At 54.7% G+C, this 26,386-nt stretch overlaps 1 protein-coding gene across 10 annotated transcripts in view; it reads left to right on the top strand.

Moving 5' to 3' along the window:
* Nucleotides 1-19,568: 19,568 nt before the first annotated feature.
* Fgfr2 (fibroblast growth factor receptor 2) overlaps nucleotides 19,569-26,386 on the top strand; it is a 98,978-nt gene continuing 92,160 nt past the window's right edge. For all 10 annotated transcript variants that reach the window (XM_047552137.1, XM_047552136.1, XM_047552135.1 and 7 more), the window contains exons 1-2: nucleotides 19,569-19,702; nucleotides 23,497-23,776. In XM_047552137.1, the coding sequence (XP_047408093.1) occupies nucleotides 23,611-23,776 (166 nt within the window). In that variant the 5' untranslated portion in view covers nucleotides 19,569-19,702; nucleotides 23,497-23,610. The remainder of the gene's footprint in view (nucleotides 19,703-23,496; nucleotides 23,777-26,386) is intronic.

The following is a 26,386-nucleotide window of genomic DNA, read 5'->3' as shown; positions in this document are numbered from 1 at the left end:
GGAGGCCGGAATAATCAGGAACATTAGCTTAAGTAAAGCACCAATTTAGGAGGTGTGCTGGGTGCAGAGCATGTTTCAGCTTGGTAATTGTTCCTTATCCTGTGCAGATGTGGGTCAGATTCCCAGAGATGCCCAACCCTGGTGCCAAAGAAAGCCGGGGAGATCCACAAGGGGGTTAAAGAGACAGCACTGCTTTTCAGGTACAACCGGTTTGCTGGACACAGGGACATCGAGGTGGGGTGGAAACAAAGGCCCCTGGAGTGAGAAGGAGGTGGCAGGGACAAGAGCTGTGTCTCTTGGGGAGGGTCCCTGGAGGGTTAGACGCTGTTCTGGACACCAGCTCAGAGGGATGCTTACGCAAGCTTCTTCCTCCGTGACTCCTGGTTGGTGTCTTTCCCTCTGCCTCCTGGGCTTTCACGGAACTGAGCAGAATCCCCAGGACGATGGGCTCCCCCCGACCCAACTTGCAGTTAAGGGTCTCGGTTTATCCCCTTAGAGGCTGGGTAGCCTCTGCCAGGTGTCGGATCTGACCTGCTCACGGTAGCAGCGACGGTCTGCTCTGCCCCAGGTCTGCAAGAAAAGCAGGGGCCGATGCTGGCCCTGTGCTGAGGAGGGTGGATGCGGTTAGGGAGAGAGCCCCAGTGCTGTCAAGGTCACAGGTGGGAACCCGCCTCAGCACCTCAGGACCCGAGGGCTAGGTACAGCTCTCAGGGATTTAGGAATGAAGAGGGGACCCAAAGGTGGGTGGACAGCGGGAATGAAGAGGGGACCCAAAGGTGGGTGGACAGCGGGAATGAAGAGGGGACCCAAAGGTGGGTGGACAGCGGGAATGAAGAGGGGGACCCAAAGGTGGGTGGACAGCGGGAATGAAGAGGGGACCCAAAGGTGGGTGGACAGCGGGGTACCCAGATGCATCTGTGGTTTCAGGTCAAGACCACCTGACACTCAGCTTCCATGGATCTTAGAACTGTCCTGCCTCTGCCGGGTCACAAACCCAGCTGGAAGAGATTGGTTCTTTTTAAAGGACAGGCAGGATTATTTGCTTGAGCGTCTTGGCAGCCCTAGCAACTGGCCGAAGCACCTCTGAGCTCTACTGCAGCTCCCCATGTTGGGGGACTGACGGAGCCAGGGCCCTGGCTGGCTTCTCTACCCTGGGTGGCCTGCGGGTCTTTGCTGGCCCCTCCCCAGCCTCCCTCACTACACGGTAGGTGGCCCCTGGACCAGCAGCAGCAGCACCCCGAGCGCGTTGGGCATGCAGAATCCGGGCCCCACCCCAGGACCACTGAGCCAGTCCCTGCCTTCATAAAAGTTCCCCAAGTTTGCGTGGACCCTGAAGTGTGAGTGGCACCTGCCTTGGGACGTGGCTGCCCTCCTGCGGAAGGCAGAGACCCAGGGCCAAGAAGCCCAGGCCCGTCACATGCTGCCCCCACTGCTGTGCTTTCTGGGTGTCCCCGCTGTCTTGCTTAGGGTCTGTCTCCCCCCAGTGTAGATTCTATGGGGCACGGGCACTGCCTTACTCATCCGGATCCCTGAGGGCACTGCCTGAGGCCGGTGCCCAAACAAGGGTGGGCGGGCTGACAGGCCGGCTGGGCCGGTGGGCGTGTGGGGATGGAGAAGCGGGAGGGCGAGGCACAGAGCCGCCCGCTCTGCTCATTCTCACCCTGCCGTGAGTCCCTGTCTGGGCCCAAGGCTGCCGCTGGCGGATGGATCTGTGCCTGGAAGGAACCGTGCGGCGTGGTGGGAAGGACCTCGGATCAGCAGCTCAGTGCCGTCACATTCGCTCAACGGGGAAGCTCTTCCCTAGATGGAACCCGACCTACGTGACAGGGGTGCATAGTTTTGCCCTTGGGTTCCAGACCAGGGGACACTGACACCCCAGCTCAGGGCTCCCCAGGTCCTCTGCAGCGGGCAGGTCTTCCTCCTGGCCCTCTGGGGGGCTGGCCCTGGGCACCCCTTCACCTCCACCTGCACAAGGGCTCCTCTGCTCCTGCCTGTTCACCATGGGGCTCAAGGGTCCTCAGAGTGACGCCACAGCCTAGCACGTTCCTCTGACGGGGACGGTCAGTCGTGGGTGGCAGCAGCCAGGAGGAGCCCAGGAGTTTCTGTTACTTGCTCAGTCCACACAAAGTGAACTTGCTGTCCTGCTAACCAGGTAGCCACAGAGGACCCTAAGCAGCTATGTGCTCCCTAGGGGCACCCCCAGCCACCCCTGTCACCGTCCCAGCTGCCTCACCGTTGCCCCTGAACAGAGCGGTGGACTAATGCCTCCCACGCAGTTTTGTAGATAGAAATGCTGGAGCCAGAGAGGGGCAGAGACCTGCCCTTTGCCTTGCGGTGGCCAGACTGGGTGACAGCTGCCTCCCTTGAGAGATGCACAGCTCCTGTCCGCGTCCCAGGATGGCTCTGTCTTCGGACCAAACAGAAAGGCTAAGCAACAGGACTCACTAAGCTCAAGAGCGCTGGGACCGAATCACAGACGCCACTTTTCTCAGTGGCCGAGGGTCTGCTTACCGACAGCGCTTCAGTGCTAGGGAACCTAGAGCCATCTTTGTAGGATATTTGGTGGCTGGGTCACCATCACAAGTGTGGGATGGTGGGTGATCAAAAGGCAGCAGCAGGTGGCATGGGCCCTGGCATGAATCACTGGTTCAAAGTGTTACTTTTCCAGATAGGACTTGGCTGCACGGCTGCAGAACCAGCGTGTTATGACTTTTTATGGACACTCAGAACAACGCAGGGTTCACTTTTGCAGCAAGGAGCCCTGCTCTTTCCTGGCTCCTCCCAGGGTCATTGCTCCTCCAACCCCTGTTGCCCTGGTGACAGGCGTCAGGCTGTGCTTGCCCCTGTCCTGGGTTCTGGCATGCCAGGTGCTGGTACGTGTTGGTTGAATGAAGTGGAACTTGCCCAGAGTTTCTCTGTTCCTTATCTCAGGTTCGTCCATTCACCCAAACCTCCCTGCCGAGCCTTCACGCAGCTACCCACTCTCGTCTTTGGGTTCCTTAGATTTGATTTCAGGTTTGCCTGGGAAAGCCTTGCTAAGGAAAGTAGAAAAATAGGTGGCAACGGCTGACGGCAACGTGTCAGTCACAGTGAGGAGCGGGGACGCCCGTGGGCGGTGGCTGTCCACACTGGAGAGCTGCACCTCTGCCTTCCTGTGCTCTGGAGTTGCCTTGGGGCTGAGCAAAGGCTTTCTGGAAGCCTGGCGTGGTTTTCACATTACCTGTTGGGGAGGCACTTGAGGCTATTTCTGACACCCACCCTTCCCCCTGTTTGCCCAGAAATTGCTAGACTGGTCTTCTGGTTGTGCGGGGGTCCTCGAGGGCCCCGCTCAGAGGTCCCTGGTGGGCTGGAGAGGTAACATCTGCAGTGTGTGTACACGAAACCAGGCAGGGAGAGGTGAAATGAGTTGAAAAACAGAAGTGCGCACGCCCCTCTCGAAACTTCCTGTGTGCTCTGTCTCTGCAGTGGTAACTCCTCCCAGGAATCAAGCCTAGGGTTAAGCTTCGCTCTGTGTAGTTTACAGCGCTGTCACTTGTGGAAAACAGGTGTTGGACAAGCGTTTGGAGTTTGGAACTAAAAGGTGCAGAGAGGAAGCGGGTTTCCTGGTCTGATGACCAGGGCAGACCTAAGGGAGGCGTTTTGATCAGCGAGGCTCCCTGTTTGCACCAGGAACATTCGAATTCAAAAAAGAAAAGAGGCAGGGAGGCCAGGTCAGAACCAAGCCAGCAGCCCTACCCATCTCCCACGTTGTGACCAAGGTGCAGATGACGCCGCTTTCCGTGACTTTGTACCTCCAGAATGCCGGGCCCCTGGCCAGCTGTGGCTGACTGGTCCTCCTGCCCAGCCTGTAGTGAGCCCTCAGCCCACAAGTAGGGGTCTTTAGCCCCATAATGATTCAGCCAAAGCGGAGGGAATTCTGCATCCTCCAGTGGCCGTCACCTCCCGGGGCGAAGATGTGCTTCCTTGCCACACTCCCCACCAAAGGCGAGGACTCTGAACCCGCCTCTGACCGGCTTTGCTTGGAAGGATGCGACAGACAGGATGCAACTTCCAAGGCCCGGCTTAAGGGAGCTGTAGCTTTTCATTCTTGGAAGGCGTCTGCCTGGGACCTAGCGCCGTGCGGAGGAGCTCAGCCTGCTGGAGAGGCATATGGAGGGAATGAGCTGCTCCTGCCGACAGCCAGCCACCTGCATGAAGGAGAGTGGGTTCCCTCCAGCACCCGTGAGCTTCCGGATCAGTGCCACTTCTGGGGCCAACACAGAACTGAAGAACCACCCGGCTGAGCCTTCAGCCCCCAGAACTGGGTGATAGCAAGTGGTTGTCACATTAAGCCACTATGTTTTGGATCATCTGTTATGGAGAAACAAGGTGTGGATGGCCAGGGTATGGATAGCCAGTGGAAGCTGGCCCTGGCTGGTGACCTCTCCAATGTTAGGGCCCGTGGAGTCCTCGCAGGACACCTTGCCCACCATTCATTTCACAGACAGGTGACCATCCCTGTCCCAGTGTCCTTGCTGCCTCTGCTCCCTGGTAAGCCTCGCCCGATGTCTGTAGAGCAGCCCTAAGAGGCCAGGGCTGCCAACAAGACTCCTGCCTGAGTCAGGCACCCCGGAAACAGACTCTGGGGCTGGGCCGTGGGCACAGGGACCCATGGAGGAGCTCTCCTCAGGTCCTCAGCCGTGGAGGAGGAAAGGGGCAGGGCTGGTCCCAGTGACCTGGGCCACAGCTATGGCCAGGTGCCATGGTGGCCCTTAGAGTCGTCTCTCCCTGGGCAAGCTCTGGGTCTCAGCTCCACTCCACCAGGAAGGGTGACCAGTGTCACAGGACTGGGGGCTCCTGGAGTGTGGGCCCCTCAGTCTGACAACTGGGCAGTCAGGTTGGTCACTCCACCTGACACCAGTCATTGGCCGTGGGCTATCCCTGGGGTGGTGTGGCCTTGGGCAGGGAGGGCAGGACCTCCTTTTCAGCAGAGGGCAACTTCCCACATCAGTCCCCGTCCTCATAGGGACAGAGGAGACCACCGTCTTCAGCCCCGAGGGAGGAGCTGGGCACCTCCTCAGCATCCATAGGGATTTACTTATGGCCCCCAGTGTTCCTGGCCATGTCCAAGTGACAGCAGCAACAGGCCCCAGTGTCCTTCTGGTATCAGGGCCATGGTGGCCCCTTCTGCCTGGGGTGTGTGGGGAAGGGGAGGGGGCAGAGCCCAAGGTTAACTCTGACAGCAAAACCTGTCAGTCAAAGTGAGCCCTGGGCCCTCCGGAGGAGGGTCCCCTCTGCTTCCCACCCTTGTCACTGGACTCCAAGCTAATGTGTGGACAGGGTGCAGCTCCCACAAATGGTAGAAAGACCCTCCCTCCAGGAATTAGACCAGAACCCAGGTCCCTTTCCTCTCTCACCTGCTAGGTGAGGCCTTGGCCAAACCCCCAAGATGTGTCTTGGTCTCCATCTCCTCAAGCTTGGCCTCTGTGTCCCTGGACCACAAGCCTCTGGCAGGCGGACACTTTCTGAGCGCCACCACTTGTGACCAGTGGGCCACGACCTTGCTGGCTCTCAGCAAATGAATGAGCGAGCGAGTGCGCGGCTGCCTTGCAGGGCTTCCCGGGGAACTAGGGGCAAGCGCTCGGTGAGCGTCGCTGCAGAGTGAGTGCACTCTGTCCGTCATGGCTCGAGTCAAGGCCAGAAGTGGTGAGGCTTCCTGGAACCTCCTTCCTGCCCGAAAATGAGCCCCACAACCAAATCTCCTTCCTCCTCCTGTCTATGTGTCCCACAAGGGGACAGAGGCCTGGAGGGAGCAGATGCCCCTCTGAGGTGCCGCAGTCATGATGAAGAGGCAGGCCCGGCTTACTGTCCAGGTGCCTCTCACCTGGCGTAACAAGCCTCCCTGCTTGGGCTCAGCAGAGGCTGGCAGCAGATGCTGTGTCACGCCAAGGTCACTGGCCTTGTACCTCAGGCCTGCCCTGCTGGAGCTGGTCGCTGCACTGGAAGGATCTGCTGCTGGCCACTCCCTCCCCCACAGCCTAAGAGCGTTTCCTTAGAGCGGAACTTCTTCACGCAGGCCCGCAGGAGGGGACCCATAAACCAGGTTCATTAACCAGCTGAAAGGCGAGTAGCTGGGGACCAGGGCCATGGCGCTAGGAAGATTCAAACACCACCACGTTTGTTTATTTTCTCAAAGTTTCTGAGTGAATGTATATTTCTGCATGTTTAGAGATTGGCAGCCCTGGAAGATGAAGTTTATTTATCCACCAGATACACATCATCTAAACAGCTGCACACGGCTCCACCTCCCCATGTGGCTGCAGGGCTGGGTCCTAATCCTGCTGCAGCTCAGCAATGGCTGCATTTTCTTGCACACTCTGCCCTCAGCCAGGCCTTGGACTGAGCCTGTGGGAGGTGGGCCGCCTGCCCCTGGCATTGGCGGGGGTTGAGACCGAAGCCCAACGTGCACTGGGGATAGCTTCCTCAATCTTTCTGGTAATAGCAAATCATTTCATTGATGTGTTCATTCAACAAGCCACAGTGATGGTTCTCAAGCCCTGTGTTAGACAGTGTCGAGGCCCAGAAGATCAGACCGGGCCCTGGCAGGCCCCCTCTCCCAGCGGAGAGCCTGGAGAAGCAATGCCCAAGGGGCCCTGCCTGTCCCTTCTGTTACCCCAGCAGTGACAGCTGTCCCTCGTCCTGCTCCAGCTCCATTCCCATGTGTGCCTGGGGAAGTGAGTTCAAGGACGCTTCCGGAAATGAGAAGAGGTCAGGATGCTGAAGTGTTTGGAAGGCGTTCTTTGCTCTCCGTGAAACTCTGCTGTGGCTGGGGACCACTCGGCGCCTGCACGTGTTCTAATTTATTAAATGCGGACGTCCTGAAACCACAGAGCCAGATCCCCAGGCTGTGAAGGGATGTACCAGACCTTTCCTCCCGCTCTGCATCTTAGGGCAGGTCAACAGAGTAACATGAGTGAGCAAGGGTGGGATCAGCCCCTGGCAAGCAGACCCCAAAGAGCGATGGCCCTGGAAGCCTAACTTGGCAAAAGGGTTCCGATGCTATTTTTCTTCCTAGGAAGAGCAGTTCACATTTACTAGACCGACTGTCGCTGGACCAGGAAAGGCAGAGGTTGCCGTTTCTTGTCCCCAAATTGCTTTTCTTGGGAACCTTACCGGCCTCGAGTCAGCCCCTTCCTTTTTGTCCAGTCAGCCAGGGAGTAGCGGGGCTCAAGGGCAGCCCTGAATCCCCAGCCCCTGTCTTCATTCAACCTGCCCTACCTGAGGGTGGCCTTCCAGCACAGTGGGACTTGGACGGTGGCCAATGTGCCTTTGGATGAACCAGGAGAGAGGAGATGGCTGCTGGGGCAGGGGACACAGAGTAAGGGGCTGGAGGAGGAGCTCAAGGGGGCGGGGCCGGCCAGAAAGGAAGGACAGGAGCAGACTCACTTCTCCAGTTCTGGCCCCATGCTCACTTGCCTTCCTGGTCTGTGCTCACAGTGACCCAGGGGACGGGACCTGGGCACTGCCTCCCGCTACTGTTTATTAAGCCATCCAGAATCAGGCCCTGTGCTAACTGCTTTTTCAGCATTGTCTGTGTCTGGGGTTGAATCATGACCCCCTACGATAGATGTTGAGGTCTTCTCCCCCAGTGTCTATGAACGTGACCTCATTTGGAAGTAGGATCTTTGTGGCAGATGTCATCAAACCAAGACAAGTGTACAAGGCCAGCCCTAACTCAACCTGACAGGTGTCCTCATAAAAAGATCAAGCTGATGTGGACACACCAGGAGGACACTGTGGTGACAGGAGCAGTGAGCAGGCATTGCAGTGGCAAGCTGAGGGTGCTGAGGTTGGCCGGGACGGCTGCTGACCACTAGGAGCCGGAACAGGAGGGAAAGGGGTCTCCTGGGGGCTTCAGAGGCAGCCCAGCCTGCCTTGATTTGGAACTTCAAGCAACCAAATCTGAGACAGGACATTTCTGTGGTATCGAGGCACCTGGTTTGTGCCCTAGGAAAAGAATGTACCTTATTTCCCCTGCAAATTCATTATCCAGGTAAGTGGATCAAAGGACCCCCCCAAAAATGCCCCTGATTTCGTCCCCAGAATCTAGAAAAGCAGACTTTGCAAATGGGTAGGGAATTAACATTCCCTTATAATAGGGAGATTATTTGGGCCAACCTGAGATGGACCACCATGGGGATAAGGGACAGATGCACTTCTGGGTCTTGGGTTTTGGCCTGACAGCAGACCCCAGGAGGCATGGTATGTGCCAGCTTTGCATCATTGAGCAGGGAGCCCTCTATGTGTGCTCTTGAGCAGCGGGGGTAACTTACCTTAGCACAGGAAAGACACTTGAATTGAGTACACCTAAGTCAATAGCGTCCCCACCCCTGCAAGTAACCCATAAGACGGGCTCCCTTCTTTGGTTCAGAGAACCAGCCTGACATCTTCTCAATGGAGCTCTGTCTCCCTTCCTGAAGGAAGCCCCAGGGAAAGTCTCGCCTGCCCTTTCACTCAGCTGACGTGATTTTGTTCCCATCGTCGTTGAGTGAAAAGACCCCAGCGTCTGACATCAGATCCATCTCATCCCCTGAGCCTTTCAAAGCAGAGAACTCTCTCCAGTTGGAGAAGCCAGGTGGCAGAGACTCGTTGTTCTTGTCGGCTTTGAAAATGGAGGAAGGAGCTGACAGAGGCTCCCTGCTGGCTGCCCTAATAGGGAAGGGATCTGGGCTCTATAGCACAGGACAGATTCTTCCGCAGAGCCTCCCTGGAACAGGAACAGGGCCTTGGCAACATCTCCATTTTGGCAAAGCCCACCTGGACTTCTGACTATGGCCGTGAGACTGTAGGTCACATGTGTGAAGCCCTTAAGTATGTGGTGACTCATGATGGCAGCCATAGAAAGTGACTTAACCATCACAAAACAGGAGTAGCAGCTGAGGCACAGCATGAGAGGAGTTATGGTTGGGATTCGAGGTGTCCCCAGAAGCTCACCTGTGAGACAGTGCAAGAAGGTTCAGAGGAAATGATGGGTTGTGAGAGTCTTCACCCAGCCAGTGAATTAATCCCGGATGGGACTGACTGAGTGGCAACTGAAGTGGTGGAGTGTGGCTGGAGAAGGTGGGCATTGGGGATGCGGCTTTGGGATACGTATTTGTATCTGTTGAGTGAAGACCCCTCTCTCTGTTTTCTGATCATCATGTGAGCTGTTTTCCTCTGCCACGTTCTTCCGCCATGATGTTCTGCCTCACCTTGAGCCCTGAGGATCGGAGCCATTCTTCTATGGACTAAGACCTCTGAAACCATGAGCCCGCAAATAAACCTTTCCTCCTCTACAGTTGTTCTGGTTGGGTCCTTTAAACCACAGCAGGGAAAAAGCTGACTAAAACAAGAAGTTAGGTGAGTTTTCCCAAGTTCAGAGACAGAGATCCAAGTGTGCTGACCCCAGAGCCCATGAGGCTTACCCATCCAAAGCCTAGGAATCGTGCAGTGGTAGGCAGTAGGTAAACTGAGTCTAGAGTAGCGGCACTGGGCATGACATGACCAGGACCTGAGATGGTTTCAGGTGGTGCTGACAGCAGGTGGCTGACTCTGGTAGAGTCACAGGGGATTGCTGGGAGTGGCAGAAAGCAGGCTCTGAGGACCAGAGTCTGGAAAAGCAGCAGGGCTGGCACCAGAAACAGCTGGAAGGGAGCTGAGGGCGGGGCACATTTGTAGCAGGACCTCACGTGTCTCCATCTTGAACAAGGCTCTGTTTACCCCTGAGCTCCTCATCCAATGGCAGAGAAAGGGCGAGGGAGCCATGGTAACTGAGGGGCTGCTGGCACAGGCTCTGTGGCCAGTCCCTCCCAGGCCCCTGCACTAGCCCTGGGCAAGAAGGTAGAAACCAGGAGACATCATTTCTTGGGTACACAGCCACTGGGCTCTGGGCGGTGGCCAGGCTTCCTCTTGAGAACAGGTACCAGAGACTAGCTGCCAAGGACCTGCTGACAGTGACCACTCTGTCTGGTTCCTGGTGGAACCTGTGACGTGATAGGTTGGGGTTTTGTGGAGGCCATCACTGTGGCAAGAACTGACCACAGCTGCACATTTCAGAGGCACGCTTGACTACCAAATGTCATCAGTCCCAACAGCACAGGCTCAACACCGAGGCTCAGTACTTCATTCAAGAGGAAACATGACTTGGTAACAGATGATCATCCTCCTCGCCACATATCCATACAGCTCTCTAATACATAAATCAGTCACTTAGAAACAGGCCCAAACTGCAGAACAGTGGCCTGGAAACCAACCCCGGGGAGACGCTGCAGAGTTCCTGACAAGCCTGTCCCCCATACTTAAAGGAGTTCTCTGGCAGGGGTCTGGGATGGAAGAAGTTCTCAGTGGTTGTGAGAGGAAAGCCTCCTCCCCTGAACCTGCCCTGACACTTGTCCTCAGAGAGTGGATCCTACCCAGCCTAGGGCTGCCGGAGAAGAATCCCCAGTTCAATCTGAATTTCAAATCACCACGAATCGTGTTCTATACACTGTCTGTTCATGGAACATCAGGGACACATTTGTACTAAAACTTTTTAAAATCTGGAATTTGAATTTCACTGGACATTCTGTATTTTCATCTGCTAACTTTGGTGACCAGTCCCTCCATGTTTTGAGCGGTGTCGTGTCTTATTTGGAGACGATGAGACTAACAATTGTCTTTTATTTCTGATTTGAAACATAAAGGAGATTTTTACAAAGAAAATAAATGGATCCTTTCCTTGTCCACAGAAGATAGCACAAAGGGGAATTTAAAACAAATGAAGCCTTGGTTGGATAAAGTGAAGAATCTGCTGACTGTAAAGATGAGCTAACAAGGGGATGACTTTCTGTGTGATGTTGAGAGATCTTTGGAAAAAAGAGAGTAAGCACTCTGCCCCAGACTGTGTAAGTCACTCCTGAATCCCATAGTGTTAGAGGTAAATCTCTCTCAAAGATGGTTAATCTAATAGTCACAGCCTAAAAATAAAGACACAGAAGCTCAGAAGGGCTGAACAACTTGTTCAGGGTCACAGGAGAGAAAAGTAGCAGGAAGTAAGACCATGATTGGGATGGGACTCCAGCAAGGGAGGTCCCAATGTCCGAGTCTGGAAATAACACCAGATAACGTGTATTGATCATTAACCATGGACTTCATTAAAGCAGTCCATTCAATCTGCACAGGCTGCTAGCCTTCCATCATCCCTTGGTTTCTGTGGGGTGCTGGTTCCATGACCACCCACAGATGCCAACCTCTGCAGATGTTCCAGGCCCTTGCAGAAGATGGCATGGAGTTTGCATATAGCCTGCATGTATCCTTCCAGATGCTGTGAGCTATCTCCAGACCACTTCCAAAATCTCCTATTGCCTCACTACGCTGTAAGTACTTGTTATTCTATATTGTTTAGGGAATAATGAAACACACAAAAAGTCCACACACATTCAGTGCAGATGCAATGTTTTCCCCAATCATTGTCTCTGAGTTTGAATCTGCAGATGTTGGAAGCCACAGATCCGAAGAGCCAATGGTACCTCATTCTACAAAGGAGATGATACCAGGAAGGGGCAGATGTAGGGCCCATGCTCAGCTGGTGCAGGTCAGACCAGGATGCATCCCCCACCCCAGGGAAATACAGCTTCAAAGCCACGCTCCTTCCTGTGACTGCGCAAACTCGACCAAGCTGTCTCCAGGGTCCCCTGGTTACCTTGGGGGGTCACAACCTCACAGGGTCCTTGTAACTGAAACATGAATACCCATTGGATGTTGCTGGAACCTGGTGAGCACCCAGTGAACGTCCTCCAGCAGGCCCCCCCTTTGTGCTCACAGGCAGTTGCTGTGGTTCTGCAGGTGGGGAACCTCCACAGCTCTGGCTGACCTGCTGAAAGGGCGGGGTGGCTGGTAGAGAAGAGACTAGAGAAAGGTCCCTCTCCAGGGCAGGGGTGGAGATGCAGAAGGAGGGTGGTGTGCTGGATTTCGAGAGAAGACAGCAAAGAGCTGGCACTGATTGCCTTGGGCGTGGGCAGCTGGTGGGAAGGGAGGCTGGCTGCCCAGGTGGACAAGGGCCAGAATAGAAGCTGGGCTGCGTGTCCTTAGCCTCGTAGATCCAGATGGAAAGATGCTACCACCAGCAGGAACTGCGGGGCGACCTCTCTAGGGCAAAGCCACTTTGCCGACAGGAGGAAGAGCAGGTAGTGACACTCCAGGTCATGGTCACCCCATGACCCTGCAGGATTCCACCTTGGGGCAGGACATTCTGTTCCAGCTGTGCTGGGGCAAGCATGAGAATTCCTGCTGCAGGCACGCCTCGACATCCATCCCTCATCACCTGCACCCGAATGATCGCGAGGCCAGGCTGGGTGCTGGGAGACCGCGAGACCACGCTGCTGGAGTCCTGGAAGCCCCCGCCCCCGCCCCCTGCCCTGCGCGTCCCCGGCGCCTCCACCCTTTGCCCGCGCAGACGCCCACTGCCACAAGGGGGCGCTGGCGCCCGCTGCGCGCGTCCCTGCACGGAGCCCGGAGAACAAAGGATCCCTGGGGCCCGACCTGCCTCCCCGGAGCCACCTGTTTGCAGGACAGCGGACCCCGCGAAGGAGTTAATTTTTGCTCAAGGGTCCTCCTAGAAGTCTGTTAAAGAACTCTTCCCCCCTTGATGGCCTTTCTCCCCATCCTGGAGACAAATATAAGAGCGCTGGGACTCTAAAAGGGTTACTGGGTTTGTGGTTTTACGGTGCGTCCTGCTCTGTATTCTCCGGCTCCTTCCCGGAGTTTTCCAGGATCCTGGCAGCATCGTTTCTCCCCCTTTGGTTTATTAAAGGGAACTTCTTTTCACATTTGGACAAAGTAGACAGGCACCCTCGGGAAGCAGTTTAACAAAGCCGCACAAATCCACAGAAAAGAATGATCTGTGGAAATCAGATCGTTACAAGTAAGCCCACACTGCCGAGGTGGCCTTGCCCTAAAATGGCTTGTTCCTACCTCGGCCACTGTGTGTGAACCCTGTATAAATGGCTCCCCAGCTGCCACAGTGGGAACCTGCAGGGGCTCAGTGGCGGCCATCAGCCATCTGCTGAGGGCCCACTGGGTACAATCGCAGTCCTCCACTGCTCAAACTAGCCAGGCAGGGCCAGTCCTGAGGCCAGAGATGGGGCTGGAGGCCAACCTTCCCTGGTGTGATAATTTAGGGGTCCCCAGTGAATCCCTTTCTCCCCAGTGTTCACCCCAGGTCGGTTCCTACTGGGTTTTCCCCAGGGTCCCAGCTTGCCGGTTCACTAGATCCTCGGGCTCCAGGCTCACAGCCTTGATGTGAGTTTCTGAGGACCCAGGGGAACAGTAACCCACTCAGAGAGGAACTTGGGGCCTGGAGAAGGTCCCTCTGAGACCAGGGGCTGCATCAAGTGTGCCCAGGTTGGAGGGGATGCTGCCGACTGTGAACTTGGTGTTGTTTGTTGAACCAGGTCTTGTCCTGCGTGTTCCCCACACTGCTCTCATCCTGAGAAATAGAGTTCTTGGGTCTGCACCCCACTGGCAGCCTGGACTGCTCAGAGGAGGGAGTGGAAACAGGACACTTTCAGTACAGTCCAGCACAGCATCTCCCGTGGTGGAAATAGTCCCATCAGGTCTCCATCGCCCAACATGGCTGCCCTAGCCGCACGTGGTTATGGAGCTCTTGACACATGGCTGGTGCTGCCACGGAGCTCAAGTTTAGCTAATTTACCTTTAAACGTTCATGTGGGCTAGTGGTTACTGAACTGGACAGCGGAGCAGAGGAGGGGTAGGGGCCCGAGCTGGAACAGAACGGGATACTTCTTCCTGATCTGCCCACCCGGCTAAAGCCACTTGCGTAGTGTCTCTCTGGTCCGCTGGGAGCCTTGTTGTGGTGGAGGTGGTCCTGAAGTGGGGAGTGGGGGTGATGGAAAGGCACGGAGTCTTTGCAACAAAGAAATGACAGGCCATAAATTGCTCCTACACAGCAACGGGCCAGGATTACAGGGCTTTTCCGGTAGATACTCATTACCAGTGGACAGGGGTCAACTGCACTGTTCCGAGACTGTGGTTTCAACATACTGTAACGTGGAGGCTGAGTTCCTATAACACCAGGCCAACCTTCGATGATGTGCAAATGACAAGTTTGAGCTTCTTTGGATCTCCAGGTGGAGGCAGGGAATGTTCAGAGGTGGGCCAGAGAATATATGTAAGTTTATCTTTTAAGCTAGAAGGAGGGGGACCTCCATTATGCAAAAGAAGGTGAAGCTAAGGATGAGGGTATGTTGGAGCATGCTCAGTGACTTCCCTGGAATCACACAGTAGCCCTTTGACAGCACTGAGATGAAAACCCAAGCCTTGTGTGCCCTGGCTGGGGGCTCCTTCCACACCCCAACTTGCTCATCAAATATCTGGAGGCTTTGGGCTTTGTAAACATTGCATCTGACTGGTTTGGCTAATCCGTTAATTGACCAATCACGTTTGCTTCATATGTTCAGATTGGCAGATGCCAGGGGCCAAAGGTGGGGACTTGCCTGGGCCAGAGGGGGCATGTGGCACAAGAGGGCGGCGTTGAGGCCAAACTCCAGAATATCCTGCCTGGTGTTTTCTCCAGCTTTTTATTATGAAATTATTCAGACAGTCAGAAAAGTCAAAAGAATATGACCACAAGCACTGTATGCTGTGGGCCAGGACAGGCCAAGTGACCATTTTGCTTATCTTGTGTTTGTGCCCTTTCTCCCGAGCCACTTGATGCAAATACCCAGACACTTTGGCATGGAGAAGACCAAGAACACCGACATTTCCAACAAAACCAAGCTGCCGTAATCTTAAACAAATGAATAACAATCCCTGATATCCAGACACATTAAAAGGCTCCCAGTTATTCTCCCACTATCTTTTGTAGTGGCTTTTGCTTTTGGGAGGCCCTGGAATGCAATCAAGGTCCCCAAATTGCTGCTTCATTGCATTTCGAGCAACAGACCTGGTCACCCTTGGTAAATGACAGATGCGCAGAAGACTTTTAAGCATTAACTTCTTCAACACAAACCTTGGCAATTCAGAAACAGTTCCCACTTCCATATATTTTAAAAATATTATGGATAATTATCATCCTATGAGCCACAAAATGGCCCTGAATTCTTCCCCAATTTTGAAGACCATGCAAATTCAACTGATGAAACTATAGGAATGTGAATAGAGGTGTCAGAGCATCTGATGCACCTGAACTTGAAAGTGCTTCATTTACAGCAACAATAACCCTAACACAAATGCTTCTTAGAACACTTGAAGGGAGGGAGGTGAGCTGACTCCATTATTTTCTCGAAATAATAATGTTTGGGGAAATAATGAGTTCTACTGAAAATATCTCGGTTCTGTGGAGAGCAAGAGGCCTGGCCCCTGACATGGGTGGGTGGAATCACCTGGCTGGTTGACTGAGGGTGTCCTGGGGAACTTCTCACCATGGCAGGTCTCCTTAGGAGTCACTACCATGTCTCTCAAACCACAAGAAACAGCAACGGGGCATAGCACCCTGGCCAGTTTTGTTCAGATGCCCCTCATAGTCTTAAAGAAGCTCTTTCTTGGGGTCCAAACGTGTCCTCCATTGTGAAAAGTGCCACCTCGCCCCCTGCAGGGACAGCGGGGTGGGAGCAGGGTTCCCCAGGACTGCAGCAAAGCCTAGCTCAGGACAGTATTCTGGACAGCAGCTGAGACTGCCTTCCCAGGACAAGTGTCATCTCAGGTGGCCAGGAGAGTTCAGCAGGGCCAGGAGGGTGGGAGGAGATGTGGGGAGCAATGGCCTCAGGCTGTTAAAACCAGGTCCACAGTAACAACAACAACGTAATAACATAATAATAATGTTGCAGGGCTGCTGGTTCCAGGCTCTTCACTCTGTTTAATCCTCCAGTAGTCCCAGGAGAAAACCCTGACTAGCATCTGATCCAAAATGTCTGGAGTTGGTCCTGTCCTCACCTGTTCATCCTCCTATGGAGCCCGTACAACAGCTGCCACCAAGAGACCTCTCTTTCTCACATTTTGCAGCTGAGAGAATGGAAGACTCTGAGAACTCAAGTAACTGTCCCTGAGTCACCCAGCTATTGAAGAGCGCTGTCCGCAGCTTCTCACACTCAGGCAGCAGGGCGGGCCACCTCCCAGGGAGGCGTGCTTCAGGAAGGACTCTCTCCAGGGAGGTCTTGGCTTGGAGATTCAGGCCCGTTCGCGGTTGAGAAGCTTTGAGGGGCTCCGCGCTGGGATCGATGATTTAGCTTCGGTTAAATGCCAGCTTCCTGAAGACGGGCGGCAGCTGCCAGGGACCCGGCCCCTCCCTGGCCTGGAGTAGTGGCCTTCTCAAGGCCTGGACCGGGCTGGATCCCTCCTCTCCGGTGCTTCTTTCATGCGGTGGACATTATTGAGATGTCGCCTAAGGAATGAAATTCATAGCGTCGCAGGCAGCTCCCCCCCCCCCTCCCCAGCCCGCAGCAGGGCTCATGAGCCCTTAAATGTCACAGCCCTTATTCATCTAGCCTTTCAATAGGGTGAAGGAACAGCCACCCATTAAAAAAACAAATTATGAAAAGGAAAATTTCCAATGTCCGCAGAGAGGGAGGCCCGTGGCAGCGAGGGTCCCACCCCCCGGCCTCTCGCTTCCCACCACCAACCGGCCGGCAGCGCAATCTGTCCCTTTGAAGCGTTGGGGCATCCAGCTCCGGTGTCCTGGGTGTCCCTCCTTCCCATTGATGTATCATTACGAGAGAGGAAGAAAGAAGGGCGTCTCAGGGCTTTTCGGGGGAAGAAGAGGGGGGATGCCGACTCAAGACATTTTGTAAAGGGGGTAAAATTGGGAAGAAAGGCGCCCCAGCAGGGGGCGGAGGACGGTGAATCGCGCCCTTGTCTGGCGCTTCTTTCAGCCGAAACCTGTGCTGGCCTTGGTCGCTCGGTTCAAACTGTCCCCTTTAGTTCTTGCTGGCTTTTCTGCCCTCGCCCCAGAACCTCAACAGATTGGGGCTTATTTACCTATTCACACTCGGCCGTGGAAGCCCATTAATAGGCTTATTAGCAACACCATTCAAGGGAGGCCCCGGAACAAAAGGGGTTCCAGCCACTTGAAGGGGGAAGAGAAAAAACTGTAAAGAGATTATTTTCTCATTCAGAAGCCTCGCTGGTGTGAAAGCTTTCCCCGACCGTCTGAGGTCACTTGAAGTCTAAATATGATGCCAGAATTGATTTTTTTGGAAAAAAAAAATTCCAAACGTGCCTGTGCGTCTCTCAGAACTGAAGTTTGTTGTCGTGGGCTTTGCCCACTTCAAAATGAGCCTCTGGATGGAAGCCGGGGCTTTGGAAGGATTGCTGTCTTTTCACCCCATGGAGAATAAACTCTGCAAACTGCATCTGGGCCTTAGAGTAGGTGTTCTGACTTGTCATTTTCAGGCGGAGGCTTCCTTTCCATTCAGCGAGCATCAAGCTATTGCTGAATGGGAGAGAGGGACCCGGCTTCCTGCACCATTAATTTATGTGAGAATGTGTTAACAGCGTTTCAAAGGCTGATGGAGCCATTGCAGGATGGGAAAGGACTCTGTCCCCAGACCCTCCAGTTTCCCATTGGTGGGAAGTATAAAGATGTAAGTGCCAGCTCGGAGCAGGCAGACACTCAGACACATCTCTTTTGTGATCCCAGGTCTGAGAACTTGAGAACAACCGGGTGGGAGGGAATGGCCGAGTGTCACCAGCATGAAGTGTCCACTAATTAAAAGGTCCTGGGACTGACCCAGGTTAGTATATTTGACCCAAAATATACTCCTCCTGCTAAGTCTATCCTGACTGATAGTTTCACTTGAGAAGTAGACTACTGTTTTCGCTGTCAAATTTCCAAACTATAATTTGGTAGCCATGTGCCTGAGGCATTTAAATGGACGGGTTACTCCCAGCTCCTAAGTGATCTGTGTGAAAGTCTTGCAGGTTCTACTGTGACCAAAATGACTTTCGAATCAGGTGACATCTCAAAAAATATTTCTGCAGACGTCATAAAGTGTGCAATGTTGTCAGCCAGGGGCAACTGCCCCTTCAAAGGCAGGGGATTTGATGTCACAGGTTGGGTTTGTTCTCCCGGTTTCCTTCAGTCTTCAGGCCTCAGGAGAATTCAAAAGCATTTCTGGGTTTACTGACCTTTTCTAAAGAAAACAATTAAGGTTTTAATCTATGTGGCCTTGAACTTACACACAACTGCTCAGGAGAGAGAAGGGAGAGTTATTTTTATTCAAAAGTAAATTATCCAGAAGACAGGGCCTAGTGAAAAAAACAAATGGAAAATATGAACTCGGGGCAGTTACAGCCTGGTGTTCAGTTAACGAATCAGAAATAAGATTTTTGCAGTTAAAGAATCTAAGATTCAGAGAGAGGAATTGATTGGCTCAAGGTCATATAGCTGTTGATGGCAGCTGAGATTTTAGTCTCTCCCTGCCCTCTACTCCTCTTGCCTGTGGTTCAAACCCAGGGTCTCACATATGCTAGGTAAGTATTCTACCACTAGCTACATTCCCCAGGCCCTCTTGAGTGTCTTTCGAATTTCTATTAATCCAAAAACACAATATTAAACAACACTTTCTCTTTTCTTTTTCGTTCAGATTTTGGCTTTTGCTAAGAAGTCAGGCTCAACCAGTAGCCAGGCTGTGTGATTCTGGGTAAATTACTTAACCTCTCTGATCCCCAGTCTCTATCAGAAACCGGGAAGATTGTCCTGAAGGGTAGCTGAGCGAATTACGCAAAATCACCTATTCACTATGCCCTTTCCATAGAAGGGCCTGGGTAGACGTTGTTTAAGGACAGAAAAATGCAACGTCGTCCTGCAAACAGTTGCAAGTTGCTTCCTCTCCACAAGCTTCAGTTGCACTAAATTTCTCGCTCCAGTACAACGAAGACTTTTTAAAGGTAGAACATTCTGTCATCTGTTTCCTAACTTGACATAAAACACCGCAAAGCAAGCCGTTGGCCAGCCTCGTTCGCCCGGGAAGGCAGGGGGCGGCGGCGCGGGGCGCGGACCAGGCCTTATTGGGAGGACACTTTGGCACCCCTCCGCCGCCACCACGGCCGGGCCCCTCGCCTCCCCGCTGGGGTCTCGGGGCGGCTCCGCGGCGTCGGGAGCGGCGCGGGGCTCGGGGCGGCCCGGCCGGCGCTGATTGGCAGAGCGGGCGCCGCCGTCCAGGAAACGGCTCGGGTTTCAGCGGGGGCGTGACCCGCGGGCGGCGGCGGCGGCGGCGCGGGCGCGGCGCAGGAGAGCGCCGGAGAGCCGAGCGGGCGGCGGTGCGGAGCGGAGCGCGGCGAGCGAGCGCGGCCGCCACAAAGCTCGGCGCCGCGGCTGCGGGCGGCGTACCTGGCCCGGCGCGGCGACTCCTCCCCGGGCTGGCGGGGGCGGCCGCGAGCCCCCGGGCCCCAGGCCGCGGCTCCCTGCGCGTCCCGAGCTTTCGCAACTTGCGAGCAAAGTTTGGAGGAGGAAACGCCAAGCCCGAGCCCTTTCTTCCCCTCGCTCCCCAAATCCGAGGGCAGTCGCGGCGTCATGCCCGCGCTCCTCCGCAGCCTGGGGCGCGCGTGAAGCCGCGGAGCCTGTGCGCCCCCCGGGACCCGAGGACCGCTCTCCCGCTGGAGTTTCACCCCCGAGCTCGTCGCCTGCTGCATCCCGACCCACGCCGGGCTTCGGGACAGCACAGACCGAGGAGGAGCCTTGCCATTCAAGGTAATCGCCGCGCCGGACGCCTCCGGGAGCTTCGCCAGCCGGGAGAGTGGGCGCCGTGGGAGCCCGCGGCGCAGGGCGCACGGTGCCCCCGCAGAGGGTGAGGGCGAGGTGGCACCGTGGGGGCGCTCCCTGTCCTCCCTCTTTGGCTGGATAGGTGATGGGGAGGAGGGTGCGTGCTGACGGCTGGCATTTGGGGCGACCTGCCTCCAGCGCCCTCGTTCAGATACTGACATCGGCCTCTGCGGCTGACACCCACACCCTGTCAAAACTTCGGCGATCTCAGACCTGCCGGCTGCGCACCTTCCTCCGAGCTGGGAGCGGGCGTGCAGCTGGGGCTGCCTGCCGGTGGCACTGCGCCTCTGGCTGGGGCTCGGGAGGGGCATCCTCGGGGTGCCTCGTTCCTGAGCCCGTGGAGCGCCCGCCCCGTCCCATCCAGGTCCTGAGGGGCGACCTTCCCGGGAGGGAGCCGCTGTGTGTGTTGGGGGGTGGGCAGGGCCATCTCCCAAAGGGTGGCACTTTTGGGGAGGGGCGCTCGGGTCCTGGATTTTGGTGCAGGGCACCCCTCGCCCGCAGCCGCCGTGGGCGTAGGTGGGAGCGCAGCGCGCCTGGGGCTAGGGGGCGAGCTGGCCCGACGTTTTCTAGTTCTTCTGCCTGCTCCGCCTGCTGCCGCTCGGAGATGTCGAAAGCGCAGACGAGTTCTAACTTGCGCGCTCATTCTTTTAGCGCCGGGACTGCGCCGCGGAGTCGGCCGAGGGCCCTGCGTGGCGCTGGCTCCGACCCTTGCGGCCAGGGGTGCTGGCGCAGAAGGCGGCCCGGGAGCGACCGCCCTCCGCCGCTGCGCTCGAAGCCCGCTCCCTTGAAACTCCCCTCCAAGACTGTCTTTCCTCTCCCCAGCTCAATAAAACCCACCCTTAAAGGCAAACCTGCTTTCAGACTCAGGGCACCCATTATGTGTTTGGTGTGAAACGCTATCAACATTTAAAACTCCATTGTCCCCTTGGTCCCAAATCCCTGTAAATCTTCCACCAGCTTCTACTCATTTTCATCTGAAAAGCCTGTTTAGTTTGAATAGAAAAGCAATCAGGCGCCCCTCTCCCTCTCGCTGGAATGTCAATTAAAATGCAGATTTTTCTCTGAGCTCTTTAGCGCCCCGAGTTGGGGGAGAAAACAGGATATTCCAAGCAGACAAATGAAAGAAATGTTACAATGAAACCGGGGTGGTGATGATGAGCACCCCTAAGCTGCTCCCGAGTGCTCAGTGGATTTCAAGCATTAACACAGCTATTGTGGTCCTGGGTCTGCTTGTATTTGAGATTTCAGTAGATTGAGGAATTTTTCCTTCCTCCCTAGACTTGACTCCGTGATACCTCTCTGCCCTACGCAGCTCTGGCCAGTAGGGAGGCTTCCTGGGACGCCTGCTGCACTTAAGGCCAGCATCTCCTACCTTTTCTGGCACTGTTGACTTTGCTCATGCAAAAGCTACCCCAGAACAAAATTTGGTGAGCTAGCAAAGGACAGGTGGAGTCCTGTAAGGCCGGGCTGTGCTGGCTGCCTTCTGGAAGGGTGGGGGTTTGGGCATGTTCTGCTGCCTTGAAGAACCCAGCACAGGTCTGGTGTGGGACCACTGCCCAGCCAGGCTCTTTCTGTGGGTCACTTTGCCTGTCTTTGGGGGCAGGCTTGTGCTGAGGTGAAAATGGACCAGAGGGGCGGGTGACCGTGAAGAGCCATCCATCAGAGTGACAACTCCTCCCGCACACAGGCTGAGCAGAGAGTTCCCTTTCAGGGGGAAAAATAAACACGCTGGGGCTTTCACTGGGGCTCAGACTCCAGGAAGGATTATGGTATTGAAGGCAGGAAGCCGGGATTGTGGCCGCCAGCAGCATGCTGGGCCTGTGTTCCCAACACCGAGCCTCGGGACCTAATTATCCTGCCTAGGAGGTCGCACTACACTTTTGTCCACTCTGGTGAGGAGCTGTGCAGACCTGCCGCCTTCGGTCTCCGCCTTCCAGAGATTTGAGGAGGGGTCGCCATGGGCCTGATCCTGCACACAGCTGAAATTCAAGTTTCTAGTCCGATTGGTGGGGGCAGGTGAATGGCTTGATATTCAGCCAGGGGCACTGTCCACCTTTGTCCGCCTAGGGCTAAGGAGTGTCTGCTGGGCAGGGGCAGGCGCTGGCTGGTGAGGTGGCTGGGGAGGCAACTGGGGGCAAGACCTCCTGCCAGGACGTAAGCAAGCCTGTTACTCAAGTTGCCCCAGAGGCAGAAAATTCCCCTGCATTGTGGAGCTGCTTAGTAAATCGATGAGAATGTTTGTGTACCTTCCTCCCGCCTGTATGTAGAAATAGATACAGAATTATCTTTAGAGAAGTTACGGGGAAGAAATGCTTCAAGCCGTCTGAGCACACAACTCATGCACAGGCTCACATTTCTTGCTGTTTGACCTGTGCTGTCCTTAACGCAGAGGTTTTCATGGTCTCGCCCTTGGACATGGTGCATCCCCTTTGCCAGCACTTGTTGCCATCCTCAGTCAAGGCTAAAAGAAGCAGTTTTTAGGCTAGAGCTTTAGGGAGGCCCTGGCAGTGTTGCAATTGTAGGTGGTGATTTGAAACATGAAGTCCTCATGCTAAAAGCAGAGGGGTAGGGAAGTTCCTGTTGTAGGTCTCAGCCCGCCCCCAGTGTGGTTCCTTCATGTGGTTTACAGACCCTGAAGCCCAAGGTTGATCTACCTTTTCTGGGGATTGCTTTATTCAAGTTCTCCAAAGTTTGTGCATTTCGCTCCAACACGATCACTGAAGATACTGAATGAATTTAAAGTTATTTGGATTGTTTTGAGCTTGCTTGGAAACTTCTCTTTGCCTTGGATCAAGTGGGTGGAACAGAATAGTAAGTTGAGTTCCGCTTGGCAACTTTGCTGCCAGTAGGTGAGCATACTGAAAGTTCCCGGGCCATCACTTACCACGATAACTTAGATTTCATCATCGTCACTACTAACCTCCTGCATTATTCATCAGAGTTTGCATCTGCTGTTGCTTAAGCCCCTTGACATAGGTCGAGGACATTTAGTAGGCCTTTACTGCCATTGAGTCCCTGGAAAGGAATTTGCGCTTTGAATCCCTTTTTGGATCAGCTGCTTTGAATGTATTGCCGTTCTGTTCGTCCTTTGTAAGGGGCTGCTTGGCGAAAGATTGAAATACACGTCTGCATTTGAAAATGAGTCCTGACAAGTGTAAACTGGTGGGAATGTTTTGCAGTCTTCCCGGGTTTCTTTGGATTCCGCTGGCCTCCTTTCTTTCTGGGGCTGCAGTGCTGCTGGACGCTCCGCCAGCTCCAACCCAGCTGAAACCCCGGCTGTAGGCAGCCGCCGCCGCCAGTCAGCTTCCGAGAGCCCAGCTGGACCGAGGAGTTAACGAGGCTGGTTCTGCCAACCCGAGCATTTTTAACTTGTGTTTGTAGTTGCCCTTGAAACTAAGGTCGAGTCGCTTCTGCCTTTCGGAGAGGCGATGTTGGATGGAGGAAGAGCACACTGCCTAACCCCCGGGGCAGTGCGTGTTGCTCTGGGCTGTGTAGCTACTGTTTCTTAAAAGTGCTCTTTAAAAAAGATCAGCTGGACATCTTGGGGACCCATCTGGTGGACACACCTGTGCTCCGAGGTGAGCTCAGGTGGAAGACCTTTGCCTAACGGAAAGGAGCTGTTTGCACACGCTGGCGATGCCGAGGAACGGCTTTACCCCTTTGGGTCCAAGTGAGTGGCGCTGGGGAGGACCGCACTGACCGGCCGCATCTCTCTCTTTCAGTGGCTGCTGCAGCAGCACAGCAGGGAGCCTAGCCCCGCCGCAGCGCCCTGCCTGCTGAGCCCCCCGTGGGCTGAGGCCCTGCCGGCGGTCCATGCTCCTGGAGGAAGTGTGCAGATGGGATTAACGTCCACATGGAGATATGGAAGAGGACTGGGGATTGGCACCGTAACCATGGTCAACTGGGGTCGGTTCATCTGCCTGGTCGTGGTCACCATGGCAACCTTGTCCCGGGCCCGGCCCTCCTTCAATTTAGTTGAGGATACCACGATAGAGCCGGAAGGTAAGTTATTTAATTTCACTCTCAGGGTACCAAGTTTGTTTGGGGGATTTGGCTGGGGGACATGACAGGGAATGGGATGGCCTGTTTCAGAATGGGCCGCCCTTTTCCTGGCTGCCAGGCGGCCAGCAGAAGGTGTAGTTTGCAGGTTTGAGTGCGTCTCTGCTGGGCAGGGAGGCAGCCAGTGCCCAGGAGAGCTGTGGAAGGGACGTGCCTCGGGAAGGTGACGGTCATCTCTAGCCTCCTGCAGTAGCTTTCTCGCTGGAGGGATTTTGCTTTCAGAGTAAAGAATTGCTGTTTTCTGACCAAAGGGGACCACTAAGGGAAATTGCCAGCCTCTGCAATGCTGACGCTTGATTTTCATTGTTTATGGAGAAGTCCCTGAAGTGCTGCGGAGAGAGGCTTGACGTGCTACTTCTTTTAAGCCATTGTAATTCATAATACTTAAGCAAGCGCCACAGAGTGGCAGCCTGTTTTAGAGAGACCAGAAAGGGAGTGTGCCAGGGGGTCGCCCTCATCTCTGAGAACTTCAGGTCTCCCAGGGCAGGCATTGGCATTTTGTCTTTGGGGACTTAACTGTAAGAGCCGAAGGCCACTCGCGAGGACTCTATTGGCTGTCCCGTTCAGCTGGGCAGATCTGCAAGCTTTTCCCCAGCTCCGAGGAGACAGCGTTCATTAGCCCAGCCTCCGCTTGGTGCAGCGTTGAGTCTGTCATCAGCAGGGAATATCGGTAGCCGAGTTATTTTCGAGTGGTAATCCGAGAGTAAAACGGCAGATCCCGGCTCTCATCGCCACTTAATGAACCTGTTTGCCCCGAGCCCACCTGGTGCCTGCTTGGCTCTGAGAGCCCGCCTGGTCCTGTGTGATGTCTGGGTTCAGCTGAGCTGCTGTGGGAATGCGTGGGGCTCGCGGGGTGGGTTGGGAGGGGACAGAAAGCCCAGCCTCCTTGGCCCAAACAGGGACATCCACAAGGAGGGCTGTGCTGGCATCCAAAGATGAGAGTCTGAGTGGGGTGGGTCCCTAGGGGGACCCTGCGCATGCGTCACACAAAAGGATCAGGACCAAGGCACTTCTCATCCAAATCTGTAAGCGAGGAAGGGGCAGTCTTGGGGACACAGAGGCACTGGACTTTATAATTGCCAGGTGCAGTGACATCCCGGCGCCTGTCGTCTCTGCAAAGGGGATCTGGGAGGAGGAGTTGTGTCTGGGGCTGGTACAAGCTACTGCTCCAGGCCATCATGGAACCGCCTGTTTGTGACTTGTGCTGTGACATCAGGGCCAATGTAATTTGCAGTGGTGATGCATTTTAAAAGGGCGTAATGTGAGGGAAACTGTTCCCGGTTTCTGAAAGTCATGCCTGTACTTCTTTAATTTTGCTAATAATTAAAATGGATGTTTCCCTAATTGCCGGCTTTCCCTTGAGTCCATGACTGCACAGGCTGAGGAAGCTGAGCTGGGATTTCCTACAGTGTGGGCTTCAGGAATGGCCCAGGTTAGAAAAAAACTGTCACTTTTCATTTTGGATTTCCAGGGCAGTGCTATTGTGAGTTTATTTCAACATAAAGTGTAAAATGGTCCTGGTGGAATTCTTTTACCACATTTAATTACTGAAGGAAGTCTAAACTACATGTGTACGTGCCGGGACAGACAGGTGAGGCAGAGAAGGAAGAGCAGGGGAGAGGGGTGACGGGCCCCCGGGGTTCTGTGTAAGAATTTATATCCAACAACTCAGGCATTGTTGACAGCAGATCTTCCTGACGGGGGACCTGTGGATCACTTTGGGGTCAGGGTGTAGCACTCACTTCCTGAAACTGTAGGTCACGCTTTACCATGTCCTTGTGTGTACTTTTCTGGGCTCATAGTTCCCATGAGGTTTGCATCCCAAGTTGAGAGACCTAAGATGAAAGAAAGCGGTTTAGAGAGGTGCCAACGGCCCCCAAAGAAGGGGCTTTGAAAAGGCACAGAGCCCCTGGGCCTCAGTTTTCTTCTCCGACATCTGAGGGTTTGATACACCGGTCTTCAGGGTCTCTGTTAACATTTGATGAATAGTATTATTCTCAGAAGCCTTCTAACTGGTTGCTGCACAAAAGGTTGTTGGATTTCTGTTTGACCTGGACATAAAGAGCAGTCAGCCTAGGGCCGAGAGCATCTTTCTCTTACTGAGGATTGAACCCTGGGGCACTTCACTGAGCTGTGTCCTAGTCCTGTTTTATTTTTATTTTGAGACAGGGTCTCACTAAGTATGTAGAGTCTCACTGTGTTGCTGAGGTTGACCTTGAACTTGTGACCATCCTGCCTCAGCCTCCCGACTCCCTGGGATCACAGGCGTGGGCATCGCCCCTGCGGGCCTGGCATCTCGTAAGCGCCTGGTGCACGTTATTGTCAGCAGTGTCCCCAGCAAGTGGGGAAGGGTCTTCCCAGTCCCTTGGGTGGGCCAGTTGGTGCAGTGTCAAGGAGCAGACACTGGAGAAGAGAGTTGTCCTTGGACAGAGGTGACAGCGGTGCCTGCTCTCTGTAGGGTCCGCAGGTCTCTTGTCTATTGGTCCAGTATTGCCATCTGATTGGAGCTTTAAGACTAGTTCACCTGTTGAGTTTTGCTTTGCTGTCAGAGGT

This window comes from Sciurus carolinensis, chromosome 5 (assembly GCF_902686445.1).
Source record: "Sciurus carolinensis chromosome 5, mSciCar1.2, whole genome shotgun sequence".
NCBI classification, from domain to species: Eukaryota; Metazoa; Chordata; class Mammalia; order Rodentia; family Sciuridae; genus Sciurus; species Sciurus carolinensis.
This window is presented reverse-complemented; position numbering and strand designations above follow the sequence as displayed.